Source organism: Cydia amplana, chromosome 5 (assembly GCF_948474715.1).
Source record: "Cydia amplana chromosome 5, ilCydAmpl1.1, whole genome shotgun sequence".
NCBI classification, from domain to species: domain Eukaryota; kingdom Metazoa; phylum Arthropoda; class Insecta; order Lepidoptera; family Tortricidae; genus Cydia; species Cydia amplana.
In genome coordinates, this window is record NC_086073.1 from 17,063,002 (window position 1) to 17,079,166 (window position 16,165).

Sequence of the window (16,165 nt, forward strand, 5' to 3'; positions counted from 1 at the left end):
ACATACAGGAATCGGACTTTCAGGTAATTAGACATGCGGGGATTGGTCGTTCAGGTAATTAGACATACGGGGATTGGTCGTTCAAGGAATTGGACGCACGGGGACTGGACATTTGGAAAATTGGACATTCGAGGCCAGAACCAAAATTTCGTTCCTTTTCAGAACCACACGCCGAACAACCTATCACATTAGGACATTATTATTATTTCACATTGCATACTGTAATAATATCTCAAATAAGAATTTAAGTTTCACCATTCTAGATTAACATAAAGAATAATGACATAAGACTATGAACTCTAACTACTAGAATTAAAGTTTAGTTTTACTAACGTACCTACATAATTATCTTTAATCGAATCGAATTTAATTGAATCATTTTTACAAGCAAGCAGTAACATCAATAAATAGGTGTCTTATTTAATATAATTCGACTAAATTACATTTCAGCAACACCTCCATATTTCACAAAATAAATCAAGACATTATCCAACCTATATAATCTTGACGTATATTATATCAAAGACGCCTGTACCTAATATAAACCGACCAAGTAACGAATTAGCTATACCATCATATTTAACAAACTAATTTATGACGTTTTGCAACCTTCTTATTTTGGCAAATATATTCCGACACAGCCGGGTGGTATTCTATCTGTCCAATCTCGGTCCAATGTGTATTTGCGTCTCACATTTTGCTCAATGAGAGAGTGAGACGCAATGCATATTGGACAAAGATCTTAAACAAGTAGAATACCACCTCTTTCATTTTATAAACAGAAAAGAATAATGACAAAAGACTATGAACTCTAACTACTAGAATTAAAGTTGAGTTTTACTAACGTACATAATTATCTTTAATGTATTTTGACTGATTCTATTTCAATTTGACAGAAGCCCTGCCGTATTTATGGTCAATAAGGTCTACTGGCCTTAAAATTGTGTATGAAATTACAAGCAAATATCAGCTTAAAGAATGATAGTGTTAACGTTAGTTTGGTAACGTTAGTTTATAATGTGAATTGCGTAACGTTAACAAGCCCTGCAATAAAAAGTAAAATTACCGGTAAAATTAACGTTAACTAGCTAACGTTATAATAATGTTAAGTTATCAAGTATCGTTACCATTTACTACCGGTAATAAGGTAACTTTATGATTTTAACGTTAAGTAACGTTACTTTATAATGTGAATTGGTAACGTTAACAAGCCCTGAGAACAATACCTACAAACTATACTCATCCTTTTGTTTTGGGTGCTAGTACTAGAGAAAGACAAAGAGACAAAGACAGTCCTTTGACAAACTAGGTATATATGTATAACCTTTTTGTAGTTTCGCATTTTAAATAGAAAAAAAAATCAGCGATGTCAAATCGGCGACATGCAAGATTTTTATTGTCAGGCTAAAAGTATAATAGAATAATAATTTAAAAATTCATCGTGTAACCTAAGTATATAGGAAGAAAACAAACAAATAAAGAACATGAGAACTATGAGAGTATGGATCACTCCATACGCAGAAGTGATTGATGGCTGAACATATATTCTGAAATTCGGCAACGCTTTGAAGAAAAAATCCATTGACGCCTATTCTCCATAGATGACACGAGAAGAAATATTGTCTGAAACAAAACTGCAGCAATGCTGATTTTATACGCTAATGCATATTTTTATATCCAAAATGTACACTATCATCAGAAAAAAAGACGTTTGAGTTTATGGAGACATGACAGAAGACGCGGTATGAAGAATATGTTGTCACGAAAGGAGCGGCAGTCCGTTTAAATGTAAATATGTGGGAATGACCTTCCACTGGTGTCAGCGAGCTTGCCGTGATACCTTCACGAGCTAATCACAGCGACGAATGATAAAATCATGGTTCCTACTGTGCGAAACATTTATGCGTATTGAATCGAAGCTGTTGCCGGCCTAACTCCAATCTGTGGCTAAATGTTTTGGTGCTTGTAGTTTCTAAGTACTTATTCTGAATTAAATACTCTGATTTAAACATAATTACATTGTTTTTTATTATTATTTATTTCTCTGTTTTCACTTTATTGCGCGACACATAGGACGTTTTTCCAAATGGAATTCTCTACCAGTCAGGCGTAAGGCAAACAGAGATTGGTATTGGTATGTAGGATATAATAAAAGCAACCGTATGTCGAACAGCTAATCTGGTTGCTGGCAGTATACATCTTTTGTGCAGGTATATTATACTGTTAAATCGTACCTATGCTAAAAAAGTGACGAACTCAGAAAGTGACGAACTCAGAAAGTGACGTCCTCAGAAAGTGACGTCCTCAGAAAGTGGCGTTCTCAGAAAGTGACGTCCTCAGAAAGTGACGTCCTCAGAAAGTGGCGTTCTCAGAATGTGACGATCTCAGAAAGTGACAAAGTCAGAAAGTGACGAACTCAGAATGTGACGATCTCAGAAAGTGACAAAGTCAGAAAGTGACGAACTCAGAATGTGACGATCTCAGAAAGTGACAAAGTCAGAAAGTGACATGCTCCGCCTGAACCAGCGGAGGTTTGCGCCCCAAGTAGTGCCGCAGAGCTTGTGGAGGATGTTGTTTCGCGAGGCAACCTTTAAAGCCACTTTATGGAGATGTTCTTTGTAGGTCAACGTTCTATCCAGTATCACTCCAAGGTACCTCGGATACGGGTTGTGCTTCAACAGATTTCCATTGAGAAATACAGCCGGTTGGTAGTTGGCAAACCGGTTGTTTAGATGAAAACATGCCGATTCCGTCTTACTTGCACTGGGTATTAAACGCCATGCACTGAAATACCTACTGAGTTCCATTAAATCTGACGACAACACTTCCTCGCCTGACTTGAAATCTTTACTCTGGTAGACAAGTGCTATATCATCAGCGTAAATGAATTTAGTGGACTCAGTAGATGGCAAGTCGTGGATATACAGGTAGAAAAGACTTGGAGCGAAGGACAGAGCCCTGAGGCAGGCCGTTGTTCAGTTTTCTCTTGCGGCTTTTAGCATCACCAAGGTAGACCTCAAATTCTCTATCACTAAGCATACTCATGATTATGTCTGCCATTTCTCTGCTTGGGATAGCCTTGAGAATCTTACAAATCAAGCCGTGTTTCCAGACAGTATCATATGCCGCAGTCAGGTCCACAAAGACTGCAGTAGACTTTAGCTGTTTCTGAAATCCCGCTTCAATATAATTATGTGGTCAGTGCCAATACTTGGTCCGTGCAGCTCCTTCCTCTTCTAAAACCCGCTTGCTCGGGTGGGATAACGGCGTCTATGTGTGGCGAGATTCTAGAGAGAATGAGGCGTTCCTATAGCTTACTGGTGCAACTGAGAAGGGATATGGGTCGAAAGTTTTCAGGTTTGTCGTCCGTTTTGCCAGGCTTCAGGATTGCGATGACTTTGGCCAGCTTAAATTCCCTTGGAAGGCAGTTGTTTAGAAGAGGGCAGTAAGCCAGCTTACGCTTGCTGGACCCATGGCTCGAATAAATTCGTTATACATGTTGTCCGGACCTGCTGCTTTACTATATTTTAGGAGCTTTATGCCTTCCACGACCTCATCTATGCTAAAGGGTCTTGAAAGGTGCTGACCCGTTGGAGCATTTCTCCTAGCAGTATTCAGTTCTTGTTTTATTTGTTTTGTGAACATCTTATCCCGCTTAGCTCTGGTTACTTCCACCATCCGATTTGCAATAGCGTCAGGCTTTACGTTTTGACCAGATCTTTGCGGGTGTTGTTTTCCTGAGAGACGGTGCAAGACCTTCCAAGCCTTTCGACTTGATCTTTTGAAATCCATATTGCTGACTGTGGATTTCCACTTCTCCTTCCTAAAATGATCCAAAGATTGGAATAATGTGGCTCCAGTCCCGTGGTCCTCTGTCTCCATATACTCTTGATATAATTTCTCGCTGTCGGCGTTCCAGCCTGGCACATATTCTTTTCTGTAGCCTCTTGGGATATTTTTCTTGGCTGCTTTGATGACTAGCTCAACGAATATTCTATAGTTTGTTGGGACAGGATCCAAGTTTGCAGCTGCAAGCCCTGCATCCAGCGTCTCTCCAAAACCATTCCAATCCGCACGGTTAAAATTCCATCTAGGAGCTGGTATTGAGTTAGTCAGTGGTATCTTGAGACCTACCTCTGAGACGACCGCTCTATGCTGGCTATTTGGGAAATTACCTAGGACTACGCGTGTTGTTGGTAGGGGCTGATCAACGTGGTCTTTTGAAACAAAGGTCAAATCAGGGTTGTAGTCTTTGCCCCATCTTGCAGAGTGGAAGGTACCCCTATCCTTAGCATCAAACAGCAGGTGTAGGTCGCAGAGGTCTGCCCAAAGTGCAAGGGCCTCTCCGTTATCGTCTACGCTTTGATACCGCCAAGTTGTATGGTGGCTGTTAAAATCTCCAGTGAACATAGAAGGGTGTGGAAAACTGGGTAGAACGCTTATTGGCCACTTCACTTTTGGTGGTTTGTACACATTAGTCACTGTGAGATTTTTGACTCTGATCGTGATGGTGAAAATTAGGTCAATATCACTGGTATCTATCAGCTGAACATCATTTAGGCTTGCTCTTGCATAGGTAGCTATGCCATACTTTGGGTGGTGTACAGCTTTAACCAATGTATACCCCGGTAACTGGCCTCTTCGTTCCAGATCTGAGTCATCTTTCGTGAATAATAATGTGTAAAAACCGTGAATGTTTATATCAGTATTCAATGAAATAGTCTCCTAGGTTTAATGAAACTATACTCTTTTGTATCTTCTGCTTACTTGTTTAAAGTTACGTCAAATCACACACGACTGGTGATGCCCTCATTTTGACTGACTTTCTACGTTAAATCTTATGGAGTAAAATTAGTTCAAGCGGCTGCCGCTAGCACTAATGTCGGACATTCCATAAGATTACCTGTGTTTGTGACGATTAGCGACACTTCCCCCTCCATCGACTTCGCACCTTGCCAATATCAGTTTTTCTTACGTCATTATAATAGACCGGTAGTGGAATTTTCTTGAACATAGCGCGCAAAATACCAATGTGACGTATGGACACATTTTACCTATACCTACTTAATGCGGTTTGAAAATTGTCTGGGTACCTAACTAAACTAAACCACAAATGGTTAACCACAATTGTATTAATTATTTCCCGGTATTTTCTACCTTATAGAAATTTAATATATAAGAATATTATAAGAAAAATATTATCTACACACGTGGCAGCGTGTCAAAGCCAAAGAAGAGAACTGGCGACGCAGCGGAAAGTAAGTACCTACCTACTTAATATACTCGTAGACAATAAAAACTAGCCAAGTCAAATACTGAACTATAATTAGGTACTTACATCCCAAGCATACTAGAACTTGGCATCCATATATAGATATATTATCAATTCTTTTTCCCGCGAAGTCAACAACGACGAATATTCTTCATATTGAACTTGGCTCTCATTTCACATTTATGTTTTTGATGGAGTTTATTTTAGAGCAAGCATCGCGCTAAGTTTAGTATCAATTTACTATAATTTATATTGTTATAACACTTATAACAGTACATGTGTGACACATTTTGATTTAATTAGTTATTACAGAAAATTCATAACAATTTGTTTTATTTGTTACCTAATAAGGTGGTGTTGTAACAATTTTAATTAATCAAACTTAAGTTTTATCCAGTTTCCGGCCGATATTTAAATAGTTAATTGACTTATTTTGATATAAATTCGGTAACTATTTCCGTTTTCCTGTTTGTAAGTTATCGAACTTACTTCGGGCTATTCTTATAATGAACCAATTTTTTTTATTTCCTTACCAATAATCTAAGTAATTCAGAGATTAGAGAGTTCATTATACTTTAGTATGATGGCATAAGACACGATATCATAATATGGTTTAATTTTCTAATTTTATGATTAAAACTAATATAAGTTTACACCCATAATATGTTATGGGTAAATTGTATATCACTGTAAGTACCATTTACCATAAGAAATGAATAGTAAATATTAGAGATGCCCCGAATAGTGGTTTTGGCCGAATACCGAATATTCGGCATGACATGCGAACATTTTGAGTCACAATTATTATGAAAACTGATCGCTAACAAAGCTCAACGTTAGATGACGTTAGCTAAGATATATTTTTGTTGAACAGCATTAATTAATAGAGTCAAACAAAACAGACTCATGATAAAAATAAAATGTTTTTTAATCAACAAATGCTCATAAAAGGGTCTTCGTATTTAACAACTTTCTAAGAACATATTCTAAATATACCTACAAAGTTTTTGGTTATTTTTCTTGTGCAATTTTTCTTTTTAAGTAGGTGCAACAGATATTCGTGGCCGAATAGGCCGAATACCGAATAGTTGCCGAATATTCATGGCATCTCTAGTAAATATGTATGTGGTTTAGGCGCTAAATTATCCCATGGGATACATTGTACTTTTATTCTTTATAGCCGTTATAGCTAACCTATTTCCTAAATACTTAAGTTTGCACCTTTTGTACGTATTGGATCACTGGTAAAGTATGCAATTTGCCATTAACTCCGCCATTTGTACATTACTGTATTTTGTGTTGCCCAGACGCCTATAAAAAGGTCCCCCGTTCCATTGTATATTGAATCTTTATTCTGACGAATAAAAATTGCATTTGTCTTGTCAAGTTTTGATGTCTGGGCAGCTAGCTAGAGGATTAAGAGCCAACAGGAGCTAAGATTTAAATATTTTAGGTAAGTATACCCGTCTCGCTAACGGAAGCGGCTCCTAAAACTAGTGCGATAAGGACAAGGCGAAAAATCCTGCGTAAAAATATCAAAAATCGAGGTTTCGTACTCGACTGTTTCCTCCTCCAAAACTTAACCAATCGTAACCAAATTTGGAAATCTAAATGATTATGACATTATCTGTATCGGACCGTTTTGCTTTTTTGACTAATTGATGTCAGTTTTGAATAGCACGCCTCTCATTGCGGCATGCTCAATTAGGCCATTTTGGCCATTTTTGAAGGGCTCTAGCGCCTTAAAAAACAAAAATATCAAAACAGCAAAACAGTCCGACACAGATATTGACAATATTAATCTGTGTTAAAAAAATCATTGCTCTAGCTTCAAAACCCACGGAGGAAACAGTCGAGTACGTTTGTATGGAGAAATGAGCACTCCTGTTGGCTCTTAAGCTTATTTAAACAAAAACTGATTTTCATGCACCCAATAGGACGCAAACTATCACAAAGTAATATGATACCTCGAGATTTCAATAAGAGCAACCACAATTACTTATTAATATATAGAAATCTCATTAAAATCAATGTCAGTGGTCGATGGTCGATCACAATCCGATTAGTCGGGATCGGATGACGCAGCCTGAGGGGCTACCGCGAAAATCGTTTTTCGCCAATTGCGGGGATCTTTCTCTTTTACTCCAATGAAGGCGTGATTAGAGTGACAGAGAAAGACGCCCGCAATTTGTGAACTTCGATTTTCGCGGTTATAGCGGTCCCATTACGTCTCCTTCGATATTAATTGTTTTTCGCGTAATCCTCTAAGCGAGATTTTATATAACTTGTATTTATGAAGTTAATCTTATTGTCTCTTTAATTGTATTAGCGCCACTTGCACCATTCACTAACCCGAGGTTAACCGGTTAAACTTGGAGTTACCATGGTTACCAGTACAATTTGACGCTGGGTTAACGGTTTACTTAACCGCTTAACCCAGGGTTAGCCGAATGGTGCAAGTGGGTTGTAGGAATAAAGGACTGTGTTACTCTGTGACAGAATATGGAGTCTGTATACGCTGAACGATATTGAACCAAATTAAGGATTATACCAAACATATAGGGTCAGTTGTCGAACATTGAAACAATCGTACACAGTGAAACTTTGCGATATCTCGGAAACTAGGTGTTATCAGCTAGTGCCGTCTGTCAAGCAAGGGCAGGCTCAAGGACCCCCAGCACCTCCCCAATATGCGAGCGCGCCTCGCAGAAGAAGCACGTTGCTACGAGCGTTATTGTGAATTCGTGTGACAAAAGTAATATTTTTCATTTATGTTTCGCAATTTTTTACCAAGATATAGAGTCTAGTTTGGCGTTATTTAATTTTTTGTTGTGTTCTATGTGTATTAAAGTTACTTTGGAGCTAAATATTTTTAAATTTCTTTCACTCTTTGGTGCAGTTTTTTTTAATTGTTTCAAAAAACACTCCCTAGTCTCACAATGAAACATATTTATGTAGTAAACAATGAAACATGATGTTCACTGAACACCAGTATTAGTACACAAATACAACAATACAAATACAAATACTCTTTATTGTACACCTCATTACAGAAAACAATACGGATAATACAGGAAGAAGAGGTTAAACAACAGGCGGTCTTATCGCTAAAAAGCGATCTCTTCCAGACAACCTTTAGGTAGCGGAAATTAATAAATTTATGTCATGTCAGTAGGTGTTTCATATTCAATATAAGAATTTTAGCACAGAAAAACACAATACAAAAACAGTATAACACAAATAAAAATAAAATAAAATAAGATACATATACATACACATATACATATACATATACATACACAAATACATACATATATATATATAAATATATGTGTAAATATGCCAGCTATAGGGAAAAGGAAACAGGTAAAAGTATTACGGAGCAGATAAAAAGTGAAGTTTAACGAGTCTCTTGAAAGAATTAGGAGACTGGGCGCACCTTACGTCTGCAGGCAGAGAATTCCATAGTCGAACAAATTGGAAAGTGAAAGAATTAGTATAGAATTTAGACGAGGATGACGGGACAGAAAGAAGAAAATTCTGGGAGGACCTAACCGAACGGAGATAGCTGTAACGGTTTTTGAGATAGCGGGGAGTTGCGGGGTTAAAAATAATGGAATACAGAAGTGACAAAACGTGGGAGTTACGACGTAGGCGAATAGGGAGCCACTTGAGCTGCGACCGGAAGTGGGAGACATGGTCATATTTGCGTAGCCCAAATATAAACCGAATGCAGACATTTTGGATACGCTCAAGCTTATTAAGTTGCTCCTCAGTGAGATCGAGATAAGCAACGTCAGCGTAATCCAGAATAGGGAGGAGAAGAGTTTGTGCGAGGGCAATTCTAGTAGGAATGGGAAGGAAGTTTCGTAATCTCCTGAGGGAAGCAACTGCCGCGAACATCTTCCTGCTGACTTCGCCCACCTGAGGACCCCACGATAAGGTCCTATCCATAATGATGCCAAGGTTTTTTACCTTCTGCGAGTAGGGAATTAAAACGCCATTAAAGTAAATAGGTGAGAGGTTGTTAAAGTCAATTCTGGGAAGCAGTTTTGGGCTACCTATTATAATAGTCTGTGTCTTTGACGGATTAACTTTTAGGCCAAAACTGCGACTCCAATTTGAGATTTTGTCTAAGTCGTTATTCACTTTACGGATAGCAGACGTGAGTTCGCCAATAACGCCCTGTGAGTAAATCTGAAGATCGTCGGCATAAAGGTGATAATGTGAAGTTAGGTTAGAAGTAATTGAATTTATGAATATGGAGAACAACAAAGGAGACAGCACGCCGCCTTGCGGAACGCCTGCCAACGTGTTGGACCAAGAAGAAAGACAATCATCGACCTTTATGCGCTGCCGACGACCACTCAAGTAACTACGAAACCATCCGACTACCGCAGGAGATATATTAAGACAGCGTAGTGTTCCAAGGAGAACATCAAAATCAACGGTATTGAACGCGTTGCTAAAATCTAGCAGCGTTAACACCGTTAATTTTTGATCATTCATCCCCGCCCGGATGTCGTCAGTGATCTTCACGAGTGCAGTAGCCGTACTATGACCAGAACGGAAGCCAGACTGTAAGGGATTTAAAAGATCATGTGTGTTAAGGTACGAGGTAAGCTGTTGGTGAACGAGACGCTCAAGAACTTTGGACAGGAAAGGGAGAATTGAGATGGGACGGTAGTCTGAAAAAGAAGAAGGATTAGACGTTTTGGGTATGGGAACGATACAGGCGTCCTTCCAAAGTGTGAAGGAAAGGAGCTGGTGGAAACTGAATTGTTAAGAATAACGGAAATAACGGGAGTAAGTTGGTCAAGGAGAGGGAGGATCATTTTACGGCTAACACAATCGACTCCAACGGCATTAGACGCTATGGACAGTACGCTCTTCTTAATACCACTGTCGGTAAAAGGAGCAAGACAGAAAGGAGACGAGTCAGTAGTTGGAAGAGAAGAGAGGTATTTTAGAGTCTTAACTTTATCAGGGCCACTAAACTCAGCAGAAGTAGAGAAATGCTTGTTAAGCTGATTGAAGTTAGTATCCCTAGGACAGTTCTGTTGAGACTTTCCAACTCCTAGCGACTTAAGAAATTTCCAAACTTTCGCCGGGTCACCATTTTCAACAGACTGGTGGATATGGCGTCGCTGGGCATCGCGACAGATGGTACTACAGCGGTTACGTAGGGCATGGTAGCGAGCCTTGTTAGCATCAGTGGGGTACGACTTGTACCTAGATTTCGCAGAGTTCTTTTTCCCTAATAGTGCCTTGATTTCCTCAGTAAGCCAAGGAGCAGGAAGATGCTTCACCTTAATCGAGCGGACTGGGGCGTGCTCGTCATAGAGCTGGGTCAATAAGGAATTAAAACGTGACACCTGGTCATCAACAGAAGCAGCTCTAGAGACAACATCCCAGTCAATTGCTGATGCGCTTTCACGAAGCTTAGCTACATCCATCCTACCAAAATTGCGTTGGAGAAGTACTTTAGCTTTAGGCTTAGGAGGTCTTACTTTATAAGATAGGAAAAGAAGGTCATGATATGAGAAAGCATCAGCAGGATGCTGGCCATGCTTGGCGACATGAGAAACCGAGGACGTGAGAGTAAGGTCAAGAAGAGACGGAGTACAATTTGGAAAGTGGTGCGTAGGGCCAGAAGGGAGGATATTCAATTTACAGGCATGTGCCAGAGATTTAAGAGACCGCGACCGATGGTCGTCTCTGCGGAGGCAGGTATTAAAATCCCCCATTATAATGTGGTGGTCATAAGATGGCATGAGATCTTCAATAAGTTTTTCAAGAGAAGCGAAATAATTAATAGTAAGTGACGGGGAGTAGAACACCCCAAGGAGAAGCTTCGTATGGGAGACAGAGATGTCTAGAAAAAGATACTCAGCGGTGTCTGAGGAAGGAGAGTGTGCCGACGTGACTATAATGGAAAAGGGGATGTGAGAACGTAGATAGATGGCAACTCCACCGCCACCTCTGCCCAAGCGATCGTGACGTATCAGGTGGAAACCAGGCAAAGAAAAAGAGGTGGAAGGCAGACAGGGTTTAAGCCAGGATTCCGAAACTAGTACCGCATGAATATTTTTTAAGTCAAACGTCGCGATCAAGTCACTGTAGTGCGCAGGAATGCTTTGCGCATTAATGTGTACAATATTAAAATTTTTACTAACGTCACTGAATTCCGAGCTAAGTAAATCATGGAGTGATGGTGGCAAGCTCTTAAAACTGTCGTCAGTAACACTTTCACCTGAAGAGAATGACACGAAATTATCAAGATCAGAGGCACTGCTATGGCTGGACATAGATAAACAAAACAAATAAATATATATTTAATATCGATAAATAACACGTAATAAGACAAAAATATGAACTAATAAAAAAATATAAAAGCAAAGTTAAGGCACTAACGCTACCTGCCAGTATACTAGAAAAACAAAAATAAAGTTACAATAATTTTATCTAACTTGACAGCGTATTCGATATATAGTACACAATGAAACAAACTCATTATTTTTTTAATTAATTAAAGACTATGTGCGAAATTTGTGAAACTAAAATACCATGAAAATTGATAATAATTTGTCTATCATATGACAAAATATAAGATACTTAACTTTAGAAAAGGCTGAGATAGGATAGTTTATATGTTGAATGTTTCATTGATGGCAAGGTTAAGGTCACATGTCTAACATTGAAACAGTCGTTTATAATCACTATGTTGCAAGAAAGTGTATGATATCAAGCATGGAGATGCTTAAAACCCTCCCGCGTCCACCTAGTTGGCAATCATGCTCCGTGGACATAAAAGGCGCCTTTCTCGCAGCATGCCGTAAGTGCCGACCAGATTTTCGATTCACAATGAAACTTAGGTGTGCGTACAATGAAACAAGTCTTTCGCTTTTAGATATTTCAGCAATCTTATAACGATTCCATATTTTGGAAACCTTTTAAATAACAAATTTCAGCCTACCACTATTTTCGCCTTTCCTTTCTCATTAATTGATTGAAAGGATGTATTTATTAATGTAACTTATTTATTACAACGTTTCAATGTTTATTAAGGATGTTTCATGGTAGACTATACATATTACATCTGTTTCACTGTAAAAATTAGAGTGTTTCATTGAAACATGCACAAGTACACAATGAAACAAAACTCATTTTTTAAAAAAAGCTTTATAATACAGAAACTGTTAAAAATAAGTAGAAACCAAGAACGCCATATGATAGCCAAATAAATTGTTTATTTTCATACGAAATATCACACTCATAACTTTAAAAACACCAGAGATAGGAAGGCTTAAACTTTTAGTGTTTCATTGATTAACAACTAACCCTACTTAGGTATAGGTGATGTTACTATTTCCGAAAGGGTTACCATACTTACCATTATCTTAGGTATATTAGATAACAGGCTGGTGGTTATTAGAATCTCTTTTTACCTAGGTAAAATGTAGGTTAGGCAAGATTAGGTTTAAATTTAGTAGATACAATTTTAATGTAATTTCCATTAATTATTTAGTGCCTATCAAACAGGACGACTTTTCCATTGTTTCCTCCTATTTGTTTATTTTATAATATATATATTTTACCGATAACTTATTTTTTAGAAACTGTAAGTTGTTATTTAGGTTCAAAAAGGTCATCTTATTAATCCTATTAATTTCAACCTTGTGAATTAGTGAAGAGTAGCTATTTGTATGCATTTTATGTTACTTGCTAGCCTTAAACATTAGAAAACAATCAAATTTCATTGTTAAGAAGATAATTTCTCAACTGCTAAACGGTCAGCTTAAAAAGTTTCAACTATAAATACTGCCGGATAATAAATAATCCGGATAAAAAACCGTTCTAACCGGTTTTGAATTTATAATTTACCGACTTAAGTGATAAAAAATCTACTTTCCAAATACTTTATAAGGGCTCTTTCCTACATTTTTAAATTGTAAAAATATCCAATGTGTGGCCTTAGCGTTACCAATTTCAAATCGACGATCAAAAGAATCGCGCAAAGGGGGAGCTTGGGTAAAAAGAACAACACTCATCAGGTGCCGAGATGAAAATTGGAAATTAAAATTTCAACTGCATCGGGTATCAGGGCACAAAGGAAACGGTATCGGTATTAGTATCGGGCTGCCTTTGACCAATTAGAATTTAGTGGGGTTAATTTTTAAAATTATGTTGGTAGATATAATATTAGGTATTGTTGTTGTTTTATTAGTAGCGAATGATGATTGAATTTAGTAAGCAGGTTAATAAGAACTTACCTATTAAATTTAGTCTTATAGTATTTTACAATTAATGAAATTATTTAAGTTTTTATTTAATTTTAATAGTTTTTGCTATTCGGATTATGCACGTTGTTGCTTTTTTGTTAAATTTTTGTTCAGGTCTAAATTTCGGTGTTTAATGCATATTAGATATTTAATTCATTTTTGATTGGAATATTTTGAATTACACTTGATAAACTAAATGAGACAATTGTCAAACCGGTAATATAACTTAGTACCTATATCAAATACACTACATACCACTAATAGGATTATGAACGATAGTATCCTGTATGATTATGTGTACGAAATTCGAATAACAACTAAACACAAATGGTAGTGTCGCATATACACATATTAGGTATATTTTCTAAATCATGTGCTTTATTTATACGATTTTATTAAATAATCCGCTACTTGGTTCATTGAAATAGGTACGGTAATTGTTGTCTTTAAACCAGACAACAATTACCATTGTATTTATTTTTTGTTTCAATAATATATAAATATACGTAACTACGTATTGTTTTTGTTGTAAGTAGTTAGTGTAGGACCTACACTGTAGGTGTAGGTACATAATATTTATAGACAATAGGTATATAATACTGTATATAATAAATAGGTATATAATAGCTACCCCAATCGTTATACCGTGATATATTGCGTGAATTTTGGTAATAATATTAAGATGAATTACAACTTTCTGACAAAATATAGGTATGTTTGTAATATTTGACGCTTTTTGCACGGTTTATCTTATCGATAAATTGAACATTGATCTACTTTTATATACTTGAAGGGATGTTTACAAAAACAACATAACTGACTACACTGGTTGACACGTGAAACGATTAACAATGTTCTTAAAAAAGTGTCAACCGCTCTAAGCAGTTATGTTGTTTTTGTAAACATCCCTTCAATTAAATACTATACTTCTTAATACTACATAATATAGGTATTATAATATGTGCATAATATATAATAGTGGAAGTCCCTACCATCACTTCTATTGTAGATACGTAGGTGGGTATCATGATTCAGATTAAAGGGGCCCACTGATTACCAGTCCGCCGGACGATATCGGCCTGTCAGTTGTTCGGAACTGTCAAATTTTTGTTCTAACTGACAGGCCGATATCGTCCGGCGGACTGGTAATCAGTGGGCCCCTTAAGATTGTGTAGAAACCTAAAGATAAGCTAAGCCGCCTAAAGTTAATCTTAAATTGCATACCTATAAACTAAAATATTTATTACAAAATAAACATGACATTTTATCAATAAAATCTACGTTATTAAATTTTACAGCCTTATTTTGATATGTCAAAAGATTGTTTACGTTATGCTGGTACTCATTGTATTTGTGCACTGCAGAAGTATTTAATTCAATAATCTATACAAACACAATTTCCGTAAGAACAAAATAAGAACGTAGGTGTTCTTAAAACTTCAAGTATTACCCATTAATTTGTAACAAAGCTTACTTAAGAAAAACAAAAGCTTGTTTACATGATAAGTCTTCTTAGAAATATGTCATGTAAGTACCTACTTAAATCACTTTTAGAGGTTGTAGTAGAAACTAAATATGTACATATGTACTTATTGAAGTAAAAAAACTTACCCTTCGGGGTGACAACTCTAAAGGCGCTATTGGAGCCACTTCGCGGCGACTCTCTGAGCCCGCCAGGCGAGCCACTCCTCACCATAGAAAAGTCCAACGGCATCGGCGGCATTGCACTTACTTCCATCGTCCCGGTTAAAAAATCAAAAAAACATTACCACAAAAACTTCCAAATTCGAAAACCGAACGCCGAACCGCGGAGCGTGCGAGCGCTCCGGAGAGCCAGTGTGTTTTAAACCAGTATCACACTCGACGCGCCTTTAACTTGGTTTAAGCGTGTTTAAGGTTGAGAATCGATGGGATTCGCTTGAAATTTGAGCCTTATCGGCGGCTAGAGGCGTGGTTTGGATGGCGCCGCCCACCGTCCCCTGACGCCATGTGTCCGGAGTGACAATCACTTTGTATAGGTAACGCAATAATATGATTCTTGATGGATTTTGTGCGAATGCATTTACCGTAGCAATTTAATACGGTGTTTTCTGTATGTGGGCTCTGAGATAGCTGGGCGGTGCTTATGTTGTTGGGTCTGTTGTTCTCGAGTTAGTAAATTAATGGTTTTGTGTTTATGAATTAACTTATATGGAAAATGATTAATTATAATTACCTATGATTTTCGAAAGTACATAAAAAAAAAATTCAAAATTTGAATAGGTGTAGGTAGGGACGTTCTTTCAACATACCTAACAGACACTAACACTATATATGTATAGGCACCTAAATAGGTACAGAAAAAAAAACTACATATTTCAAATTTTATCTATGTGTCACACGATCTATAAGAAAAATGCAGAGCACTAAAAAAGATGTTAGTTATTAACCGCTATATTTTGCTATATTTTACGTGCCACTTGATAATTAAGATTTAGGTATTCAAATAAAAGTATTTTGAACATAGGTACTCTTACTTTTATAACATCAAATTACCTACTTACTTCTTATTTATAAACTCTGGCCTCTACTCACTTGCAAAGATGTTTATTTTAATTTATTTACATTTAGA

The 16,165-nt window shown here is 37.2% G+C and overlaps 1 protein-coding gene across 2 annotated transcripts in view; it reads right to left on the reverse strand.

Moving 5' to 3' along the window:
* LOC134648335 (zinc finger protein Gfi-1b) overlaps positions 1–15,329 on the reverse strand; it is a 96,939-nt gene extending 81,610 nt beyond the window's left edge. For both annotated transcript variants that reach the window (XM_063502845.1, XM_063502844.1), the window contains exon 1: positions 15,166–15,329. In XM_063502845.1, coding sequence (XP_063358915.1) covers positions 15,166–15,292 — 127 coding nt within the window. In that variant the 5' untranslated portion in view covers positions 15,293–15,329. The remainder of the gene's footprint in view (positions 1–15,165) is intronic.
* Between the last annotated feature and the right edge of the window lie 836 nt (positions 15,330–16,165).